Source organism: Macaca nemestrina, chromosome 10 (genome assembly GCF_043159975.1).
Source record: "Macaca nemestrina isolate mMacNem1 chromosome 10, mMacNem.hap1, whole genome shotgun sequence".
NCBI lineage: Eukaryota > Metazoa > Chordata > Mammalia > Primates > Cercopithecidae > Macaca > Macaca nemestrina.
The window spans coordinates 133,725,245-133,749,736 of NC_092134.1; the positions used below are offsets into that span (position 1 = coordinate 133,725,245).

At 39.4% G+C, this 24,492-nt stretch overlaps 1 protein-coding gene across 5 annotated transcripts in view; it reads right to left on the minus strand.

Annotated features, from left to right (window-relative positions):
- Positions 1-3,754: 3,754 nt before the first annotated feature.
- The window catches only part of LOC105499926 (oxidized low density lipoprotein receptor 1), a 55,309-nt gene continuing 34,571 nt past the window's right edge, over positions 3,755-24,492 (minus strand). For 3 of the 5 annotated variants that reach the window (XM_071072240.1, XM_071072239.1, XM_071072238.1), the window contains 6 exons: positions 17,725-17,813; positions 14,766-14,867; positions 12,422-12,667; positions 6,250-6,389; positions 5,811-5,926; positions 3,755-5,454 (listed from right to left, as the gene is read on the minus strand). In XM_071072240.1, coding sequence (XP_070928341.1) covers positions 5,313-5,454; positions 5,811-5,926; positions 6,250-6,389; positions 12,422-12,667; positions 14,766-14,867; positions 17,725-17,800 — 822 coding nt within the window. In that variant the 5' untranslated portion in view covers positions 17,801-17,813 and the 3' untranslated portion in view covers positions 3,755-5,312. Of the gene's footprint in view, positions 5,455-5,810; positions 5,980-6,249; positions 6,390-12,421; positions 12,668-14,765; positions 14,868-17,724; positions 17,814-22,076; positions 22,244-24,492 lie in introns of all 5 variants that reach the window. The other 2 variants (XM_011772812.2, XM_011772813.3) reach the window with 2 other exon arrangements.

The following is a 24,492-nucleotide window of genomic DNA, read 5'->3' on the forward strand; positions in this document are numbered from 1 at the left end:
GGCAGGAAAATCGCTTGAACTCAGGAGGCGGAGGTTGCAGTGAACTGAGATGGTGCCACTGCACTGCAGCCTGGGCGACAAAGCAAATCTTGGTCTTGAAAAAAAAAAGAAAAAAAGAAACTGAATCTGTAGTTAAAAACCTTACAACACAGAAAACCGTATGCCCAGATGACTTCAGGGGTAAATTGTATCAAACATTTAATGAAGAAATAGTACTAACTGTAAACCAAATCTTCCAGAAAAATTGACATTGAGAAATATCTGATATTCAAACAAGGCAAAGCCATAAAAAGAAAAGAAAACTACGTTTAAAAATACTAGCCACAGCTGGGCACGGTGGCTCACACCTGTAATCCCAGCACTTTGGGGGCCTCAGCGGGCAGATCACCTGAGGTCAGGAGTTCGAGACCAGCCTGGCCAACATGGTGAAACCCCATCTCTACTAAAAATGCAAAAATGTGCTGGGTATAGTGGCAGGCACCTGTAATCCCAGCTACCCGGGAGGCGGAGGTAGGAGAATTGTCTGAACCTGGGAGGCAGAAGTTGCAATGAGCCAAGATTGTGCCATTGCACTCCAGCCTGGGCGACAGAGCAAGACTCCACCTCAAAAAAAAAAAAAAAAAAAATTACTGGCCCGGCAAAGTGGGTCACACTTGTAATCCCAGCACTTTGAGAGGCTGAGGCAGGAGGATCACTTGAACCCAGGATTTCAAGGCCAGCCAGGGCAACATAGGAAGAGCCTGTCTCTCTCTCTGTGATTCAAATAATTAACTGGGGATGATGGTGCATGCCTGTGGTCACTGTTGTCCCAGCTACTTTGGAGGCTGAGGCAGGAGGATCACTTCAGCCTGGGAGGTCAAAGCTTCAGTGACCTGTGGTCATGCCACTGCAGTCCAGCCTGGGCAACAGAGTAAGACTCTACCTCTAAAAGACCAAAACAAAACGAACCAAACCAAAAAAACCATAAATATAGTTGCAAACATTCTAAGCCAAATTTTAAAAGAAATAACCAATAATATAATGCACATAACAGATATAATCCATTAATATAATGCAATCCTAAATTGTTTTAACCTTATATAATGAATGAGTGTAATTCACATTAAAAGACTAGAAATTTTTAACAAAAAAACCAAAAGACTAGAAATGTTTTTAATAAAAATGTATATATAATCCTCTCAATAGATGTAGAAAAATATTAGATAAAATTAACACCTATTCCTGATCAATCCTCTAAGAATGCGAGGAATAAAAGGGAATTTCCTAAAACTGATTAAGGACGTCTATGAAACATACAGTTTACACCATACTTAGTGGTGTAATACTGAATGATCTCTTCTCAGGATCAAGTTCCAAATAAGGATATGGTTCTCACTACTTTTATTTCGCATTGAACGGGAGGTTCAAGCAAGGAAAAGAAATAAAAGCATTGGAAGGGAAAAATAAAAGTGCTTCGGCTGGCACACAGCATGACTATTTACATAGAAAATCTGATGAAGTCTACAAAAAAAGTTACCAGAAGAAAGAAATAAGTTTATCAAGGTTTCGGAATATAAGGTTAATATATAAAAGTCTATTATATTTCTCCATACTAGCAATAAACATTTGGAAATTAAAATTACCAATGATAATTTCCATGTACAGTAGCATTGAAACTATGAAATATATATGGTAAACTAATAAAATATGTAAAAATATCTGTATGAGAAAACTGCAAAACATTGCTCAGAGAAATTTTAAAATACCTAAATAAATGGAGGGACATACTTTATTCAAGAGTCAGAAAAATCAGTATTTTTAAGGTTTCAATTCAGCCCAAATTGACTTGTAGATTCAATGTAATCACAATCAGAATTCCAAAAGAGTTTTTGTAGAAATTAATGAGCCAATTCAAAAATCAATACAGAAAAGATAGTGACATAGTTCAGCCAAAGTAACTTTGAAAAAGAAAATTAAATTTGAAGGACTGTCACTGCATGATTTTAAGATTTATTATAGGCCGGGCGCGGTGGCTCAAGCCTGTAATCCCAGCACTTTGGGAGGCCAAGACAGGCGGAACACGAAATCAGGAGATCGACACCATCCTGACTAACACGGTGAAACCCTGTCTCTACTAAAAAATACGAAAAATTAGCCGGGCGTGGTGGTGGGCGCCTGTAGTCCCAGCTACTTGTGAGGCTGAGGCAGGAGAATGGCGTGAACCCGGGAGGCGGAGCTTGCAGTGAGCCAAGATCGCACCACTGCACTCCAGCCTGGGTGACAGAGCGAGACTCAGTCTCAAAAAAAAAAAAAAAAAAAAAAAAAAAGATTTATTATAAAACTACAGTGTTCAAAATAATGTGGTGGTGGTGTAAAAATACACAAATATAAAAATACAACAATCAATGGACTAAAATAGAGAGTTTAGAAATAATCCCACGCATATACAGACAACTGATTGGTGAGAAAGTGCAAAAGCAATTCAGTAAAGAAAAATAGTCTTTTCAACAAACATAACTCACAATTAACCCCAAAGAAATCATAGACCTCAGTGTAAAACCTGAAACTATAAAATGTCTAGAAAAAAAAACACAGGAGAAAATTTTTGTGACCTTGAGTTGGGCAATGAGTTCTTACAAATGGCAGCAGAAATATAAAAATGGACTTCATTAAAATAAAAAAAACTTCTGTTTTATGAGGATATGGTTCAAAGAATGAAAAGACAGGTTGGGCAGTGGCTCACGCCTGTAATCCTAGCACTTTGGGAGGCCAAGGCGGGCAAATCACTTGAGGTCAGGAGTTCAAAACCAGCCTGGCCAACATGGTGAAACCCCATCTCTACTAAAAATACAAAAAAATTAGCCAGGCATGGTGGCGGGCACCTGTAATCCCAGCTATTTGGGAGGCTGAGGCAGGAGACTCACTTGAACCTGGGAGGCTGAGGATGCAGTGAGCTGGGATCGTGCCACTCCAGCCTGGGCAACAGTGAGACTCCATCTCAAAAAAAAAAAAAAAAAGAAAGAAAAGAAAAGACAGGAAAAACATTTCAAGATGCATGTCTGATAAAAAGGTTTTTATCCCGAATATATAGAGTTCTCAAACTCAACAGTAAGAAAAATGAACTAAGTAAAAATTCTCAAAAGATTTGTAGAATTACTTTACCGAAGTTACCTAATACAGATGGTAAATAAATATATAAAAATTTGCCTGGGGCGGTGGCTCACACCTGTAATCCCAGCACTTTGAGAGGCTGAGGTAGGCAGATCACTTGAGGTCAGGAGTTTGAAACCAGCATGGCCAACATGGTGAAACTCCGTCTCTGCTAAAAATACAAAAATTAGCTGGGAGTGATAGTGGGCACCTCTAATCCCAGCTACTTGGGAGGCTGAGGCAGGAGAATTGCTTGAACCCAGGAGGCGGAGGTTGCAATGAGCTGAGATTGCGCCACTGCCAACTCCAGCCTGGGCAACAAGATTGAAACTCTGTCTCAAAAACAAACAAACAAACAGAAATTTGTAGGATATACAAATTAAAACTATGCGGATATACCATTAAATATCTATTGGAATCATTAAAACTATAAGACGAACCATATCAAATTCTAGCATGGATGAAGTGGAACTGGAGCACTCATACACTGCTGGTAGGAATGTAAAATGGTACAACTTTGGAAAACAGTTTGGCAGTTTCCTAAATAGTTAATCATACACCTACTGTGTGATCCAAACATTATACTCCTAAGTATTTACCCAAGGCAAAAGAAATCCTATGTTCATACAGACGTGTACACAAATGTTCACAGCAGCTTTATTTGTAATATCCCAAAACTAAAACAACCCAAATGTCATCAACAAGTAAATGGGTAAACGAATTGTGGTATATCCATACAAGGGAATATTCAACAAATATTTAAAAGAATGAATTCATACGAGCAGCAAGATGGAGACATATGAATCTCAAAATAATTATGCAAAGTGAAAGAAGCCAGACAAAAAAAAGCATACTATATGATTCCATTCACATAAAACTACAAAATGCAGAATGAAAGCCCATTGGTGGTTTTCTGGGGAGGAGTCAGCGGGAGGGGCATTGTGACACTTTGAGGGATGACGGATATGTTAACTGTGGTATGCATGTTCTCCACAAGGTGTGAAACTTATCAAATTGTACACTTTAAATATGTTCAGTTTATTTTACGTTAATTATATCTGAATAAAGCTTTTGACAAAAGCAAACATCTCGTACCTTCGTAAGGCTGATACAGCTCTTAAAAAAAAAAAGATTCCTGCTAGATTATGTGCACCAAAATAAAAAGGTTTCCTTTAAAGTAGAATAGGCTGTGAAGAGTGGGTGTAAAGGAAATAGAAGCCTAAAAATAGAAGATCTATTTCTAATTCTATCTGTTTCTATTCAGCAATATTGGCATACCTGGCTCAGTTTGTTCTAGATTGAGTGTCTTCATTTTTTTTGTCTTACATGCTTCGGAATTACAGCATAGCAAAACAGAGTTGAGAAGCGGTCATCTACAAAAGGTGTGTGTTCTTTAGTGAAAGAAATTCTATTCTTACCTCTGGGCCACACATCCTATGATTCTAACAAGAACTGTTGTGAAGGGTTAAAGCTGTTAGTCTGTTCTCTGGTAGAAAAAAAGATGAAGAAATAATAACTGATTCAGGAAGTGGTAATAGGTTGTGGATTAGCTCACAGAAAACACCACTCATTTACTAAGTACTTTCTTGGACTCCCCACTTGTCCCAAAATATGTGTGTGTGTGTGTGTGTGTCTGTCTGTCTGTAAATGGTAAGAGTCTGGAGATGGACCACAGTTTAAAAACCAAGGAGTGATATCTTTTACAGTTAGGAACATGAGTTTCTTCATTTCGGGATGGCTTCTGTCCTTCTTTATTTCTTCATGTGCACTTTTTTCCAGACGTGTTTCCCCTTTTTGGTCTCTGCCTGCACTTGAGTAAGTTCTCCATGTTCTGTCTTTTATGCAATTTTAGGAGGGTGAGGGGAAGGTGATAATGAGGTAAAAAAGACTCAGTGCAGAGGATTTTCAAGCTTCAAGAGGAGTCAAATTTTAAGATAAAAAGGGGGAAATGGACATCAGGCTGGCAGGGAAGCTTGGGACAAGCTAGGTCAAATAATACAGATAGCTAGAATCAAACATGTTGACATAAAGGTGCCGGGCACCTGTAGCCCCACTTTCTGCGAAGGAGCCAGCTAAATGACAGTTCTCTGGGCTCTCATGCTTTGCACCCAAATGACAAAGAATAGCTTAAATTCCAGGATAAAACTCAAAGTCTTTTTTCTTTTCTTCCAGAGCCTTCAAATTCACTGTGCTCTTAGGTTTGCCTTCTTCTGACATATACTGAAGGCAGCTAAAATGCAGTTTTCCGCATAAACAGCTCCTCGCTGTATATATGCACAGGTACCTGAAGGGTATGTCTGGGAAACAGCACCTCGGATTCTAAATCTGCAGGCAGGAAAACAAAACAAAACAAAACAAAAACAAAAAAAAAGAACAACAGCAACAAAAAACTTAGGTTTACTGCCACCTTGTTTCAGAAACTTAGCTTTTGAAACTTTTTATCTTAAAGCCTCCAATCAGTAATAAACGTGGGAAGGAAAACTCAAGAAAAGGTCTGAATGGTTAATGAGTAAATCTTTTTGGGAAAGAGGTAAGGAAGGAGACTTTGAGAAATTTCCCCCAAGCTTCTCTCTGGCAACAAGAGAACATTGGTGGAATGCAGGCAGTGACTTCACTAGCAGGTTCAGCAAAGAATAGGTAACTGACAAGAAGAGAGGCATCAAGAAGAATGGGAAACTTACAAGTGGGGCATCAAAGGAGAACCGTCCTCCCAGAGCCATGGATAGCTGGGGTTTCTCCGAGACAGCCCCATCCAGAATGGGAAACTGGAATAGGAAATTGCTTGCTGGATGAAGTCCTGTGGGGAGTAATGGTTCTGAGTTTGTGGAATCCACGTGGTGGTTTTAGAATCTGAAAGTCAGTTAGTGTTAGATCCACAAAACTAAAGAACCAAAAGGGATTTCTGACATCCCCTTGATTGTTTTATGCAAACAGTTACCGAAGCCTAGAGATACTACAGAGCCTGTCAGTCCAAGGTCATGCACAAAATTGGTGATCAGATTAAGCTAAAAAAACAGACATTTTGGCTCTCAAACAAGAATTCCTGCAGTGACAGTCTAAACCAGATTCATTTCCCTGTCAACCAATACTTCAGCCCAACAAACATCCATAAACACTCACCAGATCAGCTGTACTATTAATTTTCAGCAACTTGGCATCCAAAGACAAGCACTTCTCTTGGCTCTTTTCCCAGTTAAATGAGCCCGTGGAAAATAGGTAACAGTTTTCTTCATGCCAGATCCAGTCTTGCGGACAAGGAGCTGGGAAGGGTAGTATATCTACTCAGTCAGTTATGTTTGTGTAAAAGCAGTTCTGCAGTTCTTAAATCAATTATCCCCTTAGTCCTCTCAGGTGCATACTATTTATTTTTGTTTTTGTTTTTGTTTTGTATATTTGGTAGAGATGGGGTTTCACCACGTAGGCCAGGCCTCCCAAAGTACTGGAATTACAGTCGTGAGACACCACGCCCTGCCCACACTACTTCTTAAGTAAAATTTTACCCATGTTCTTCAAATACCTAAATAGCCCCAGAGTCCTTATTTCTCCATTTTTTGAAAAAAAAAAAAAGAAAAGAAAGAAAGAAAGCGTACTGATTTTAGCAACCTAAATGTACTTCCCATTTAGCATTTTCACTTCCCCTGATGAAAAGCAAGTTAGGCTAGCATATAATTTTAGAAACTGTGTTTGAAACAAAGCAAGTGAGGGTTGGGGAAATAGATATTTAATAGCCATTCTGCTGTTTTTAAAAAGTAATGCTATGGATTTTAAAACTTCATATCTTTGAATAATGAATTTAGGCTTAAATACTATGTGCCTTGCTTTTAGGCATGTGTGCTCTAATACAGTAGCCATATGTGATTTTTGAGTACTAGAAATATAGCTAGTTTGCATTTCTTAAAAATATATATATTTTAATTGAAACAGGGTCTTGCTATGTTGCCCAGGCTGGTCTTGAACTCCTGGCCTCAAGCAATCCTCCTGCCTCAGTTTCCCAAAATCTGCAATTACAGGCATGACCCACCACACCTGGCTAGTTTGCATTAAGATGTACTATAAGTGTAAAACACACAAATGATTTTGAAAACTTAGTTTGAAAAAAAAAAAGAATGTAAAATAGCCCATTAAAATTTTTATGCTGATTAGTATTGAATTAATATTTCAAATATCTTGGGTTAAACAAAATGTGTTTCTAAAATAAATTTTATCTGCTTCTTTTTCATTTTTATGTGGCTACTAGAAATTGTAATGATAGATATATAGCACATACTATATTTCTTTTGTACAGAGTTGTTGCATAGTATATTAATATAAAAGTGATTTAAATTTAATCAATTTAAATAAGATTTTAGAAAATAAGGAGATTTTCAGTAGCAAAATTCACAGGGAGTCCACCAAACCAAAAACAGAACTTAGACAATAGGTAAAATATACCAATGTCTACATGTTTATGGATGCTTTCAGGAACCCCCAAATCATCACTATCATCACCATCATCATCATCATCATCTCTTCCATCTCCTCAAGGGGAAACAAAGTACTCTGGTCTACACTACAACCAAAAGGTGAAAAATTAAAATCTTTGAGAAAGGCAGCATTTTAATTTCATTCTCACTGTGGCATAAAACCACTAAATAAGAGTAGGCTTTATCAGAGAGGAGGAAGTGGGAGGAACTGAAAAACCAAAGAAAAAAGTGAATGAGAAAGAGCATACAAAACACTAAGTTGGTTTTTCACCAAACTGATGCTTATAAAAAGAAAAAGAGACCAAGTTGAAAGCAGTCAATGCAAGCTTCTTACTTCTTAGTTTGCCTAATCCCATCATATTATGTAAATATAAAAATATGTACATTTTTGGCTGGGGGTGGTGGCTCATGCCTATAATCCCACCATTTTGGGAGGCTGAGATGGGTGGATCGCTTGAGGCCAGGAGTTCCAGACTAGCCTGTGCAACATGGTGAAACCCCATTTCTACAAAAAACACAAAAATTCACTGGGCATGGTGGTGTGCGCCTGTCGTCTCAGCTACTCGGGAGACTGAGGTGGAAGGATCACTTGAACCTAGGAAGCAGAGGTTGCAGCGAGCTGAGATCATGCCACTGCACTCTAACCTGGGTGACAGAGCAAGACTGTCTCAAAAAAATATATTTAGATATATATATAAGTTTTTGTGGACTAAAAACCCAGTCTGGGCAAGTTTTCCAAGTTATGACAAAGTAAGAAGGACACGTCACAAAATGTAGTATTTAAACTAACTGCGTGTATGTGTGTGTGTGCACAAAAATAAACATAGTAAGTGATGTTTGTATTTGTTCTATAATTTAACAAGCACAAATATCGCTCAATATGTGCCAGAAACTGTTGGAAGTACTGTACAGATATTAATTCATTTAATCCTCATAGTATCTCTTTGAGATAGGTTCCAGTCATTTTCTTCATTTGACACATAGAGGAGAATCTGGACCCAGACAATGTAACGCTAGAGTCTGGGTGTTTCACCACTTCTAACATACTACCTTTCAAACTTCTAAGTTAAAACCATTTGAGGAAATGTTTCTCAGTGACATTCTCGAGACATTCTGATACAGAATCTTGAGGTAAATCTGTAATCTGCCACTTTTAACAATCTATTTACATACAGTAAAGTTTGAGAATCACCACACATTCCATTGCTAAATGTAGTCTATTCCTGCAAAGGCCCTGCATCTCACTAGCTTGTTGGCCTAAAGCAAACATGTAATAACCTCTCAGTATCTCTCCTCCCTCATATATACATTGAAGACCACAGACTTTTTAGTAAAAAAGATAAAACTTGCCTCAAACTGGAAAAACCTGGCTTTTTTTTTTTCTTAATGTGGGATTTTAGTATTACTTTTTAAAGACTTCTCAAAGCTCTTTGATGGGCCGGGCGTGGTGGCTCACACCTGTAATCCCAGCACTTTGGGAGGCTGAGGTGGGTGGATCACGAGGTCAGGGGTTCGAGACCAGCCTGACCAACATGGTGAAACCCCATCTCTACTAAAAATACAAAAATTAGCTTGGCGTGGTGGCGGGCGCCTGTAATCCCAGCTACTCAGGAGGCTGAGGCAGGAGAATTGCTTGAACCCAGGAGGCGGAGGTTGCAGTGAGCCAAGATCGCGCCACTGCACTCCAGCCTGGGCAACAAGAGCGAGACTCCATCTAAAAAAAAAAAAAGCCTTTTTGATGAAAGGCAGAAGTTTATTTGGTATCTCTACTAACTAGCCTTTATCTGACACTGTCAAGGAATGGAACACGTTACTTGGTATATCTGCCAGCATCAGACGTATCACTTATTGTTTTTCATTAGTTGTTCATCCAGGGCATCTCTGGGAGATAGTTCTGATGGTCCTGTTATAGGTTTAATCTCATACAACTGATAAAGACAAAATTCTCTTAGGCCTTGCCTGTTACATAAATCATTGGTTAGTATGTGGTTATGTCCACTTTTATAAACATTCCTATCCTTAATAGATAAACCTTCTCCCTTTAAGCCTTCTTGAAGGTGGTAATATTCATTTCCTTGCAAGCTCCAACTTTAAAGAGATTAAATATGTTTGACACTTGCTAAAAATTAGTTTGTCTAAAAATTTCTGTTAATTTTGAAAACGTAAATGACCTCTAAATAGTGAAGGGATTAATAAACTGCAAAACATTACACAAAATTACTTTTTATTATCATTTCGCTTTATCCGGGTCTCAATGTTTCACCTATCAAGGAAAAACTTAGGTACCTGTGAACTGTTATTATATACTCTTTATTCAAAGAAATTATGTGGTTGAGATTAAGTAAATTGTGCAAACAAGAAGCTAGAGAGATCTCTGTTTATTAGAGGAAGTTGTTTACTAATCCTGACAGCAGGGTACTAATTTATGCACCTCCAAGGAAATAAAGTACCTCTGAATGACTCTATCTCACACCTTTTCACTCTCCCTATGCCTAAAACCATATGTCTGGTTTAATGACATACTGCGCAGAAAGACCAAATAACACAGTAGCTTCTGTAACAACATCAGAGTTCACATCATAGTCTTCTTATAGATGCTACTATTTCTGCCTGCCTCTGGATTCTGAGTCCCTTTAGACAACTAAAATTAACTCATTTTTTCTTATATAAATAGACTGCTTGGACTCCTCAGATTTTCGTCTAATCTGAAGTATCTGCGTAAGGCTTGCAAGCCAGTCTGCCTCCATTGGCTCTATTGAAATTGATGGGCCCGGCACAGTGGCTTACACCTGTAATCCCAGCACTTTGGGAGGCCGAGGCAGGCGGATCACCTGAGGTCAGAAGTTCAAAACCAGCCTGGCCAACATGGTGAAATACCGTCTGTACTAAAAGTACAAAAATCAGCCAAGGGTGGTTGCGGGTGCCTGTAATCCCAACTACTTGGGAAGCTGAGACAGGAGAATCACTTGAACCCAGGAGGTGGAGGTTGCAGTGAGCCGAGATTGTGCCACTGCCCTCCAGCCTGGGGGACAGAGCGAGACTCCCTCTAAAAAAAGAGAAAAAAAAAGGCCAGGCATGGTGATGGGTGCCGGTAATCCCAGCTGCTTAGGAGTCTGAGACACGAGAATTGCTTGAACCCCTGGAGGCAGAGGTGTCAGTGAGCTGAGATCAGACCACTGCACTCCAGCCTGGGCGAAAGACTCCATCTCCAAAAACTGAAATAAAATAAAATAAGTTGATGTAGTACACTTTAAGAAATAATGCCATAGAATGAGCTAATGTCGAGTTTGGGGTAGACAGTTACAAGGACAAAAAGACCCCAAAGAAAAAGAAACACAATGACTAAAACGCATTGGAATGGAAAGAGATAAGGATCTATGGAAAGGGGTCGGGGTGGCAGAATTCTTCAAGAAAAATCTCGGCCGGACACGGTGGCTCAAGCCTGTAATCCCAGCACTTTGGGAGGCCGAGACGGGCGGATCGCAAGGTCAGGAGATCGAGACCATCCTGGCTAACATGGTGAAACCCCGTCTCTACTAAAAAATACAAAAAACTAGCCGGGCGAGGTGGCGGGCGCCTGTAGTCCCAGCTACTCAGGAGGCTGAGGCAGGAGAATGGCGTGAACCCGGGAGACGGAGCTTGCAGTGAGCTGAGATCCGGCCACTGCACTACAGCCTGGGTGACAGAGCGAGACTCCGTCTCAAAAAAAAAAGAAAAAAAAAAAAAAGAAAAATCTCAAAACTGCTACTCAGGAGGCTGAGGCAAGAGAATCGCTTGAACCTGGGAGGTGGAGGTTGCATTGAGCTGAGATCACACCACTGCATTCCAGCCTGGGTGTGACGAAGCAAGCCTGTCTCAAAAAATAAAAAAATAAAAAAATAAAAAAGAAAGACAAATCTCAAAACTAAAATTTTAAAAAGAAGAGGCTCTTATAAAGAAGGAAAACTTAAATCCACCAAAAGCTATGCTTAATTAAATCAGATTTCTCAAGGATTTCACAGAGCATAGGGTTGTTATGATAAAAATATTTAGAACTTCTTGCCAGACACAGTGGCTCACACCCATAATCCCAGCACTTTGGGAGGCTGAGGCAGGCGGATGACTTGAGGCCAGGAGTTTGAGACCAGCCTGTTCAATATGGTAAAACCCTGTCTCTACTAAAAGTACAAAAATTAGTTGGGCGTGGTGGTTCATGTTTGTAATCCCAGCACTTCAGGAGGCTGAGGCAGGAGAATCGCTTGAACCCAAGATACAGAGGCTTCAGTGAGCTGAGATCATACCACTGCTTTCCAGCCTGAATGACAGAGCAAGACCCCATTTAAAATAAAAAAAATAAAATAAAATTTAAAAAATCAAAAATTGACCGAGTGCAGTGGCTCATACCTGTAATCCTAGCATTTTGGGAGGCTGAGGTGGGTGAATCACCTGAGGTCGGGAGTTCGAGACCAGCCTAGCCAACATGGTGAAATCCCATCTCTACTAAAAATACAAAAATTAGCTGGGCGTGGTGGCGGGCCCCTGTAGTCCCAACTCTTGGGAGGCTGAGGCAGGAGAATCGCTTGAACCCAGGGGGTGGAGGTTGCAGTGAGCAGAGATTGCACCATTGCACTCCAGCCTGGCCAAAAGAGCAAAACTCCATCTAAAAGAAAAAGAAAGAAAGAAAAAAGAAAAAGAAAAAGAAATTGAGAACTTCTTATATAGAACATTACGAATGAATAATGATACGCATAACAATAGACCAATTTTGAGCCCAGAATTGTTTCCAAAAAATAGTTACGATTGGACAGAAAGCTTCCACTATGTCTCCTCACCCACTCTTCTCCCAATACCTGAACAATTTGCTACTCTCTTCAGTGTTTCTTGGAGATTCAGATTCTGGTGGTGAAGTTCCATTTGCTCTTTGGATTTCTCATTCAGCTTCCAAGCAAGGGTTTCTATCATTTCCTTGAGTTCGTTTTGTGATTCCTGTGAAGCTTCTTCTGCTTGTTGCCGGGCTGAGATCTGTCCCTCCAGTTTATTTTTCTGGTGAGTTAGGTTTGTTTGCTGTTGCTTTAGGAGGTTAGACACCTGGGACACTGAATCACAGTTGCGTTAAGACTCTAGTTCTAGTCCAGATAAAAATCCCTCCAGGGACTTTTTGAGGAAATCAAAACAGAATTAAATCTATTTTGACAATAAATAAGCTGCTGAAAAATGACCCAAATTTACTCAGAAATTACAGATTGGGAGGTTCTTGAATATTCCTGCAGTATTTTGTTTAATGTCAGGAACATTGCAACCACTTGTAATTTTTTAAAAAATTACCAAGATTTTGGCCAGGCACGGTGGCTCAGGTCTGTAATCCCAGCACTTAGGGAAGTCAAGGCAGGCAGATCATGAGGTCAAGAGATCAAGACCATCCTGGCCAACGTGGTGAAACCCCATCTCTACTAAAAATACCAAAGAAATTAGCTGGGGGTGGTGGCACGCGCCGGTAGTCCCAGCTACTCAGGAGGCTGAGGCAGGGGAATCACAGTGCCACTGTACTCCACCCTGGTGACAGAGGGAGACTCTGTCTTAAAAAAAAAAAAAAAACCAAGATTTTTTTTTATTGAGTTACAAATTAAAAGCAATCACAAGATAACCAGTACAGCGTTAGAATAAATGAAATAAGGAAAACCTAAAATAGACACCCACCAGACTCAGCGACTATTAGTAGGAATTGTCATCAGTGATTTACTCTATTTATGTCTTAATTCCTCTGCTATATCTCCTCCCATTCTGTCTAGTCTTCCAGACTTCCTAATTTTAAGAACTGTGACATACACCCCTTTTTTGAGACAGCCACACACACTGTGTCACAAGAGTCCCCAAAGCATTTTTTCTTTTCTTTTCTTTTTTTTCCCCCTTGGCCACAGTACATTTTAGGAAGGGTGAAGATAAAGTGAAGGTTGTGAAATCAAGCAGGCAATAACATGTTAAGGGTCAAATGTCTCAGTTCCTGGATTTTGATGGTGCAATACAAAGTAGACCGCTTGGTTTGAAGGCAGCTTTGATCCTGTTATAAGGTGATCAAAGGCTCAGAAGATTTTTCTGACCACCACCACTGAGTCAAGGGCACTTCTCCTAGTCACTAGGAAAGGCCCTAAGTATTCACAAATTTAAAATAAAATAGTTTGTGAACTTGAACAGCAGTTAAGAAGCAAGTAGCACTTCAATGACCATAATAACCTGGATCCTGGGTAGCCTAAACAACTCAGATCTACAACCTAAATTCACAGGCAAGTCAGGTGAATGTTGGGCACCATTTTCTTTCCTTCTTGGCCACTCCGGACCTTCTTTTCACTTCTTTTTTTTCCTCAATATCTTCTCTTTTCTAAATGCTCTTATTATAAATGTGAAACATTTTTTATTTTAAATGTTTTATTTATTAAGATTGTGTTTCTGGTTCTTAACATTAAAATGGTATTTAATTATCTCTATCAAAACTCCGCAAGCTAAATAAAATTTATTTTACTTTTGGGCCTCTCAGATGATCTCGGAGATTAGTAACTTTAAGTTATTATCTTATCCATCATTCTAGAATTTAAATAGGCTCTATCCATGAGGTTGTTTTTTTGCTGTTGTTTGTTTGTTTGTTTTGAAATGGAGTCTCGCTCTGTTGCCCAGGCTGGAGTACAATGGTGTGATCTCAGCTCACTGCAATTTCCACCTCCCCAGTTCAAGCGATTCTACTGCTTCAGCCTCCTAAGTAGCTGGGATTACAGGCATGTGCCACCACACCCAGCTAATTTTTGTATTTTTAGTAGAGATGGGGTTTTGCCATGTTGGCCAGGCTGGTCTTGAACTCCTGACCTCTGGTGATCTACCCATCTTGGCCTCCCAAAGTGCTGGGATTACAGCCGTGAGCCATTGTACCCAGCCTTTCCATGAAGTTATGAAAACAAAACAAAACAAAACAAACAAACAAACAAATGCCTGCCAGTTGTAATTTTTATTTCATGGCTCTATCCATTTGAAGGTGAACAATATACCCATTTATTTTCATGGTCACTCTAAAAACATTTTGCCTAAAATGAATCTATATCAAGGCTGTTTGTAGTTGTTATGAAAGGAACTTATAAACCATATTTATTAACCTCATTTCCAACACCCCGACCCCAATAAACATCAGTTCCTTATTTTAGCACTTACATTGCATGCCCAGCACCATAATGGTCACTACTAATCCCAGGCAGAGGACTGCCAGAGTCACAGCAACCAGGCACCACCATGGAGAATAAAGAAACTGAAGGCCTAGAGTGACAGAGGATAGAATCAGAAAGACAAAAAAGAGGGAACAAGTAAGTGAACCATTCTCTGGAACCTGTCTGTACTTGGTGATTTACTGTTTATGTTTTAGTAAATAGACATAAATAGTTTGCATTCCATACCACTAGTCCTCCAAATGGCTCTGCAAATAATTCATCATACACATTTAGGAATGGAAAATAGGGAGAGTTAAGGAATTTAAGTGATTTATCCATGGTCACACAGCCAATAAATTCAGAGCCAGGATTCAATACTAGATATTTGAATCTAAATATATGATTCTAAAGCTTATACTTTATCTACTTTCCCCACAATTACTCCTCAAGAAACTCACAGTCCAGCTTGGCTGAATCAACTTCATCCACAGTGCAGAGAGCCTGACGTTTTTAATATAGAACACGTGTACACATGTGCGCACACACACACACAGTGTGTTTTGTAAGTAACATAAACAAATGTCAGACATAAAGCAAACAAGCTTTCTTCAGTTAATCAACTGAGATTACCTCAAATAACTTTATGAATAATTTTATGCTATTTAATTATGAGTCCACCAAAATTACAACTTGGAACTGGGGTTATTAATCAAAGAAAAGTAGGGATGAAACCTTGATATTAATTTAGCTTATATTAACAGCATATCCTACACTCACACCAAGTGTAGACTTGATTTTACAAGAGAAATATTCACCATTTTGAAAAAAACATATCACATAGCTCACAGGTGTATGAATATCCAATTATGTGTTCCACCACTAAAAAAAAAAAACAACACAGATATTACTGGTTTTGTAGGAACACATCCCATACAATGTATTTGGTTTCCTCACCTTGTGAGATAAACAAATAAGGTACTTATATCGTTATCCTCTGTATGCAAATAAGGAGACTGAAAGGTTTATGACTTGCTTAAGAACACACAAATGCTAAAACCCAAAAATAAGTCTTTAGTCTAATTGTCAGTAGCTATGTGACTTGAAATATTATAATAATATAATTTCCAGTGTGAATGTATAATGATCCAAGTCAAGCAGTAGTCAGATATATTCAAAGTTCTCATATGTCAAAGGTACTGTGTTAAACTCCACAAATGATAAAAAGAAGATAGAAACTTGACAGGGATAAATATGGTTCATCCTCTGATTCAATACTTATTGGCTTCTAGAGTGTGTGTGGCAAGCTAGCAGAGAAGCTGTAGCTTGTCTGTGTCTTTTGCAAATAATTGCCTAGTTCTAGCCTCAGGGGCAAATACCTCTATGTAAATCTTTCAACCAGTCTTTCAACTCTCTGGTCACTGTTCATTCCACACTGTAGGGCATCAGATACTTTTATCACTTTCTTTTTTTGGGGGGGCGGGTGGAGCCCTGCTGTGTTGCCCAGGCTGGAGTGCCATGGCATGATCTCGGCTCACTGCAACCTCCGCCTCCCGGGTTCAAGCGATTCTCCTGCTTCAGCCTCCTGAGTAGCTGGGATTGCAGGTGTGCACCACCACGCCAGGTTAATTTTTGTATTTTTAGTAGAGACGAGGTTTCACCATGCTGGTCTCGAACTCCTGACTTCATGACTGGCCACCTCAGCCTCCCAAAGTGTTGGGATTATAGGCGTGAGCCACTGTGCCTGGCCTCATCACTCTTAAATAATGAAAAACTGAATTTTTAGAGGAAAAAGAAAATCACAGGACCCTGTGAAGGAAGGTACGTGTTCCCTTTTTCTATAGATTCCCTTTTGACCTGTGTCCTTGGTAGGCAGAGATCATTAATCCAACTGCTGCCCCTACTAGTGATTTTCTAATCAGAAACCAATCCGATTATTTGAAGAAGGTACCTGATCTAACCAAGATTCTGAAAGAAGAATCAATCTCATGATTATTGTAAATTCAGGCCCTCGATATTTACTACACAAATAATGAGTGAGTAAAGAAACAAATGACTATTGTTCACTTCTGGTTTTACCTATAAATGCCAGCACTATTTTTATAGCAATTTAGTTCGTTAGCTCAAATGTTAAATCACTCCATGCTCACACTTATGTTCTCTATTGAGAGAAATTTCTGTTTTGTTTCTGGAAATATAATTTGGAATTTCTTTATTCAAATTTCTGACAATACGTTTCTGTCTTTCTCTCCTTATATTCTGTTCATTTCCCTCAGAATGGATATAGAATAAAAGGCAATTTACCCAGATTGTCTGTGGAACTGGGATTATGAATTAATTTATACCTATGCAATTTAATTTACTATATGTGTCAAACAGAACTTATAGTTTTTCAAAGCAGTAGTACACACCAAAATGTAACTTAATGCTAAACTACACTGAATATCATTTACTTTGCCTGCATAATTCCTGAGGTACTTCAGGTTTTTGTAGTGCCTGAAGGACACTTACAGAAATTATCATTATATACACCAGATAAATTTGGTTCCCGAGCCCTCCGATGTATTGACTTCTGGATAAATGGGAGTTTGTGGTACAGTCCTAGCTCTACCACTTATTAGCTCCATAAAACTCATGTTGTCAGTCCTCCTGATGCCCAGTTAGCGCTCTGTAAAAGGGAGATAGTAATAGTGACAATCTCAAAATGTTGTGAAGATTCCGAGAAATAATACACTTAAAGTGAATAGCATATAGAACAACCTGTAGTAAATACTCAGTATAAATTGTTATAAATAAGTTGTCATCATCATCATCATTACAGCCTTCTTGTTTCTCTTTTAAGTAAATGGTATTAATTCTCTTTTCCCATACTTGGGTGTTTAGCTTTCTAATCCCATATTTCGGTGAATTTACATTTTGGGGCTAACACTGGGATTCTTTCCCTGTACACATTTTCCCATCCCTAGTACCTTTAGCTTTTTTTCCATTTGACTTCTCATCAGGCTGGTCCTTCATAGTCTGGATCTTTAGGTCATCAAAAGTCATTTCCAAATTCAAGCTAAGAATGAGAGAGTGAAGCAGTCACGAACTTCAACAAACTAAAAATATGTGAGCTTCTGCTGAAGTATTTAAATAGCTACTGTTATCTAATAGAAGAATGACTCAATCATTGGTAGGAGGAAGGAGAGGCTTTGCTTCATATTGGGAAGTTCGCTGACGCAAATTCTTGAGTTATGTGTATTGCAGGTGGAGAAAGTGGCGATTCTGAAGGTGTTTCAGGATATTTCGCTAAGCAATTTATGAAAGGGAGAACTATTTTTCATGAGCATTAGAGGAGAAATATTGTACCCACTCTTCAGATACAGAAACTGAAATTCAAAGAGAGTAAGTCCCACCACATTTGTGAAAAATGTGTTAGAATTTTGGGCCAAAATATTTGATTGCAATGTTTGTTTGCTAATTTCACTTAGCAGACTGTTTCTATATGGTGTCTTTTAGAAATCACATATATTCTCTTTTAATTTTCACTGTTTTATTTGGCGATAGATCTGAGAATTTTGGGGCGAATCACATATGGTTCCCATTTCCAGCAATGGTGTCCTGGGTAATTTTAGAATTTATCTGGGGCTACTATTTCATATAGTGCCAGTGTAACATAGCAGCAGAGAGCGCTTTGAAACCAGAAAGAGCTAGTTTCAGTACTTTCCTTTAGTCTGCAGTCCTGGAAAATCTTAATACTTTGAATATATGTCTTTGTCTGGAAATTAGGGATAATGTCTACCTGATAACGATGCTATAGGAATTCAAATGACATACTGGGTAAGAATGACAAGCTTTTTCACACTACATTTGTGAAAAATGTCACATTGCTATAGGAATTCAAATGACGAACTGGGTAAAAATGACAAACTTTGTACTTGGAGCATAATAAGAACCCAATAGATAATAGTTATTTGTATAGTACTAATAGTCAGCACAGTTGAATTACCCATCAAATAATATATTTCAGTAAAATCCGTGATTGACTTATGTCACAAAGACTCTCACATGAGAGACCCGTAAGTATGTCTGTATGTATTTACTGATAGAATACTTAATCTATTTTCCCTTGACAACCTCCTAACCGGATATATATCTATTGGAGATGTCTTCTGAAGTATTTATAAGCAAAATGATATGATATCCAGCATTTACTTTAAATTGCTCCAGGAAAAAAAAAAAAGTGAAAAGAAAAGGATAGACAAAGGAAGAATGGAAATAAAATAAATAAATAAAACATATAAGAAACTGTTAGGAAAAATTACCAATATTGACAGCCTAATGAGGATTCCATTTCCCTCCTCCTCCCTGTTTCCTGTATTCCTTTTATTATGTGCAGAGTATTTGAGAACAAATTGAAAGCGTTGGCCAGGCACAGTGGCTCATGCCTGTAATCCCAGCACTTTAAGAGGCCGAGGAGGGTGGATCACTTGAGGTCAGGATTTTGAGACCAGCCTGGCCAACATGGTAAAACCGTGTCACCACTAAAAATACAAAAGTTAGCTGGGCCTGGTTGCAAGCCTGTAATCCCAGCTACTTGGGAGGTGGAGGTTGCAGTGAGCTGAGACTGTGCCACTGTACTCCAGCCTGGGCAACAGAGCGAGACTCCATTAAAAAAAAAAAGAATTAAAAAACACTGAAACGATATCACACTGAAAAGGGCATGTTATCATTTCTCTACTGACTCAGTTATTTTGGATGCCATGAATATTATAGAACATAAAGTGTTTACCATTTTAACCATTTTTAGGTGTACTGTTCAGTGGCATTAAGTACATTTACATTGTTGTGCAGCCATCACCACCATCCATCTTCAGAACTTTCCATCTTCCCCAATTGTAACTCTGTACCCAACAAGCAATAACTCCTGTGATGGTGAATTGAATTTTATGTGTCTTTTTTTCTTTTTGAGATGGAGTTTCGCCCTTGTTACCCAGGCTGGATTGCAAAGGCTTGATCTCGGCTCACTGCAACCTCCGCCTCCTGGGTTCAAGCAATTCTCCTGCCTCAGCCTCCTGAGTAGCTGGGATTACAGGCATCCGCCACCACTCCCGGCTAATTGTTTCGTGTTTTCAGTAGAGATAGTATTTCAACATGTTGGCCAGGCTGGTCTTGAACTCCTGTCCTGAAGTGATCCGCCCGCCTCAGTCTCCCAAAGTGCTGGGATTACAAGCATGAGCCACCATGTTGCCCTTATGTGTCTTCTTGACTGGGCCATGGGGTTCCCAGACAGGATGCTTTTAAATAAGGTTAACATATTAATCAGCAGAGGAAAGCAGATTTCACTGCATAATGTGGGTGGGCCTCATCCAAAAGTTGAAGGCCTAAACGACAAAATAACTTCTAACCTTCCCCCAAATAAGAAAGAATTCTCCAGCCGTCTATGGACTGGAACTAAGACATCAACTCTCCCAGTTCTCACTTGCCAGCCGAGTCTGGCAGCCCACACTCCAGATTTTAACTTACCAGACTCTATAATCATAAAAGTCAATTCCTTATAATAAATCTATTTCTACGTATGTACACATCCTATTGATCCTCTTTCTCTGCACAGACCTAATACAAATCCCAATTCCTTTCTCCTTTCTTGGAAACCACCATTCCATTTTTTTGTTTCTGTAAATTGGTTTATTTTAGGCACCTCCTACTGGTGGAGTCATACAATATTTGTCCTTCTGTATCTAACTTATTTTATTTAGCACTGTGTCTTCAATTATCAATGTGGTAGCATGTGCCAGAATTTTGTTCCTTTTTAAGTCTGTATAATATTCCTTTGTATATATAAACCACATTCTACATTTTATTTATCCATTGATGGATGTTTGGGTTTATCCTCTTTTTAAAGATCAGTGGGATAGTTTCTACAGTCCTTGTGTGGCAGATAACTGGACAGATTTGAAATTTTTTTTTTTTTTTTGAGACAGAGTCTCCTTCTGTCGCCCAGGCTGGAGTGCAGTGGCGCGATCTTGGCTCACTGCAAGCTCCTCCTCCCGGATTCACGCCATTCTCCTGCCTCAGCCTCCCGAGTAGCTGGGACTACAGGCGCCCGCCACCATGCCCGGCCAATTTTGTTTTGTATTTTTTAGTAGAGACAGGGTTTCACAGTGTTGGCCAGGATGGCCTCGATCTCCTGACCTTGTGATCCGCCCACCTCGGCCTCCAAAGTGCTGAGATTACAGGCTTGAGTCACCGCGCCCGGCCAGATTTGAAAAATTTTAGGGGGCTCTCATTATCCCTGCCTCCTGGTGTTCATGATCTTGTGTAATCCTTCGCCTTGAGTGTGAGTGAGACCTATGACTTGGAGTGTAGCAGAAGTGCGGGAATGTGTGTGATCATCTACATAAGCTTATGTAAGGTATAGTGACTATTATGCTAAAGTCACTCTCCCTCTCCTATTTCCATCTTTATCTCTCTGTCTAGATTTTTAAAAGCAAGCTTAAATGGATCCTGCAGCCATGGAGAAATAAATTCTGCCTGAGAGAGCTTACAAGTGAATCTTCCCAGGGTCACCTGGGAATGCCTGATGAGAGCACAGCCCAGCAGCCACCATGATTGCAGCCTTGTGAGACATCAAGCAGAGGACCCAACTAAGTTGTGCCCACACTTCTGACGCACAGATACTTTGAAATAATAAAAGTATGTTGTTTTACCTTGCGGCTCACATAATTTGTGGTGATGTGTTACACAGCATATAAACCTAAAACATTCTACGATAAACTGAATCCTTCCATCTTGTTTAACTTTTTTAACTCTAATCTTTTTACTGATTTCAGTGCCTTTGAGGCTGTCGCTCAGTCCCTGTGCTGTGATCATGGCTCATTAGATGGAAACACTTCCCAAGGGGTCTCCCAAGGGTTGCAAAGATGAAACAACGTCTGCTGTATTATTTATGTTTGAAGTCAGGGCTGCGGCCCTGCCCACTGACTTAGAGTTTGAGGTTGATGCCTCAGAGTAATAATAGTCCTGGCCTCTATTTTATTGAGGCACAGAGAGGAAAGAAATCCATAGTTGGCCACCTGACTTACGCAAAGTCAAAAGGAGAATGATCAACGGAACCAGAGTAAGCAATTTTTTTGGCTACACTTGTTACACCAGTTGTATAACTATTCCCTGAGGCATAGGTGTAAAAGTCTATGTACATGCACCGTCTGCTGGTTCCACTCCAAGTCCTTAACTACCTGGTTATAAGCTAATGATTCACAAGCTTAATGGAACTGCACAAGATCGTATAGGATTGTAATGAGACCATTTCCCTCTACCCCAGCTACCTGCCCTTCTGTACCTGTCCAATGTGTGCTTTGTTCAGTCTTGTTGCCTGAATTCTCTTTCTTCTTTCATCATTCCCTATATGGAGGCTTGGTTAGGGACCGGATTCAGAGTTAAAGCTGCCCCAAGGCATAGTCTCATTCATTAGAATAAAAACAAACTTTTGTTTTTCCAGGGACTAATCTGGTGAGAAAAAAAAAAAAAAAAGAAAACGGTAATAATAATTCTAAGAAAGGAAAGTCACAAGGTCATTAACAGAACCCATTTTGTTCAAACCTGTTTGGAAGCTGGAGGGCAAAAAGATGATGGCAATCATGTGTTAGAAAAGTGCAATGCGAGCAGGGAGTCATGTTAACCAGGAAACCTGTTTAGGCAGGTGAAGGCTGGCATGGTTGGGAGAAGTGGCCAGGCTAGCAAGGAAAAATACCCAAGAATTAGAATCTCAGGAAACTAAAATGTGGTCTGGAGAGGGAATGGTATAGAAATATACAAGAGAAGCATAAAGGACAGTAATTATGCAGAATCTTGAAAGTAAAGGTCATTGGTAAAATTCAGTGAAAATCAAAATAATCTTAGTGAACACAAAAAATATCAGTTAGGACTATTATATTAATTTTACACACATTAACTTATTTAATCTGTATAAGCCTATCAAATAAATATTACTGTTATTATCCCCGTTTTATATAAAATGAAAGTGAACCAACAGAGATCTAATAACCTGCTCCAAGATCACACAGCTCCTAAGTGACAAAACCAAGTATTTAAACCCAGGTATCCTGGCTAGGCTTTAGGCCTTGGTGCTCTACTGTCTTTCTGCCAAGAAAAAGAGAAGGAAAAGGTTCATGATACGTTCCCCATGTACATGGCACTCATGATAGAAACATCCTATTCAAAATGCTTTCCTGTCTTTTATTTTCATTTGCTCTAGGAAATAACATCTAAAGCAGGTCAAGTGGGTATTCCGCTCCTGTTGTATGAATGGGAACACTAAGGACTGGAGAAATCACATAACAATTTAGTGGAAGGCCACCTAAAGCTCTGCTCTCCTTGTCCTATAAAATACCGTCCACCTTTGCCAAGTCTTCAACTGAAATCTGGAAACTACTCTTCATCCTAACCCCAGTTGCCTAATTTAAAAAAGTAAAAAACAAAAGACTGTCAGTGCTCATTTTGTTTTGAAACTGACAGATTTTAAATCACCAGGATTGTACCAGGCCATTCTCTCATTATTTGTTTTCCTTAGCTGACAACAAAAACAGGTTATATCCTCCATTCTCATATCCCATCATCAAGCTGTGTGTGAGGACCCTTAGAGTATGATCACCCACTCAAGAGTCTCCCTTCCACAATCACTCAGTAGAATTAGATTTACTGAGCGAGAAAGGCCCTGAAAGGAGGTTTTATTCAATTCTTATGAGATTGAGATAGATATATCACTGTAAACTGACATCTACTTTTCTTATCCCAGCCTGGCCAACATGGTAAAACTTTGTCTCTATTAAAAATAGAAAAGTTAGCTGGGTGTTGTGGTGGGTGTCTGTAATCCCAGCTACTCAGGAGGCTGAGGCAGGAGAACTGCTTGAACCCAGGAGGCAGAGGTTGCAGTGAGCCGAGATCACACCACTGCACTCCAGCTTGGCGACAGAGAGACTCTGTCTCCAATAATAATAATAATAATATTTTTATTAAATATTTGGTATTAAGTAAAAGATCACCTACTTAAGTATAAATCATTCATACAGCATTCGTTTGTTACTTTTATTATTTTGATTTTTTGAGTCAGATTCTCGCTCTGTCGCCCAGGCTGGAGTATAGTGGTGTGATCTCCATGCACTGCAACCTCTGCCTTCCGGGTTCAAGCGACCTCCTGCCTTAACCTCCCAAGTAGCTGGGATTACAGGTGCCTGCCATGACACACAGCTAATTTTTGTATGTTTAGTAGAGACAGCGTTTCATCATGCTGTCCAGGCTGATCTCAAACTGCTGGCCTGAAGTTATCAGCACCCCTTGGCCTCCCAAAGTGCTGGGATTACAGGCGTGAGCCATGGCACCCGGCCGCATTTGTTTCTGTAGATTTGTTTCATTATAACTATTCTATGCTCTTGCGTGTGTGCTTGTTTTTATTCTGACCTTAGGTTTTATTTTCCTGAGTGGCAAAACTTATTTGTCAATCACATCACTACTTTACCAGAGAGAGAGAGAGAGAGAGAGAGAGAGAGAGAGAGAGAGAGAGAAGGCACAAAGAAAAAGATAAGAAAGAAAGCAAGCTATACATTTGCTTTTTTAAAATTTGGTTTTAAATGACATTTTAAAAAATGTCTTTCTCAGTTATCCATTTCAATGGGAAGTGAAGTCAGGGTGGAGGAAGATGTCACTGATAACACATGAAAATTCTAATCTTCCAACTTGATTTCTCATCTTCGAGTCTG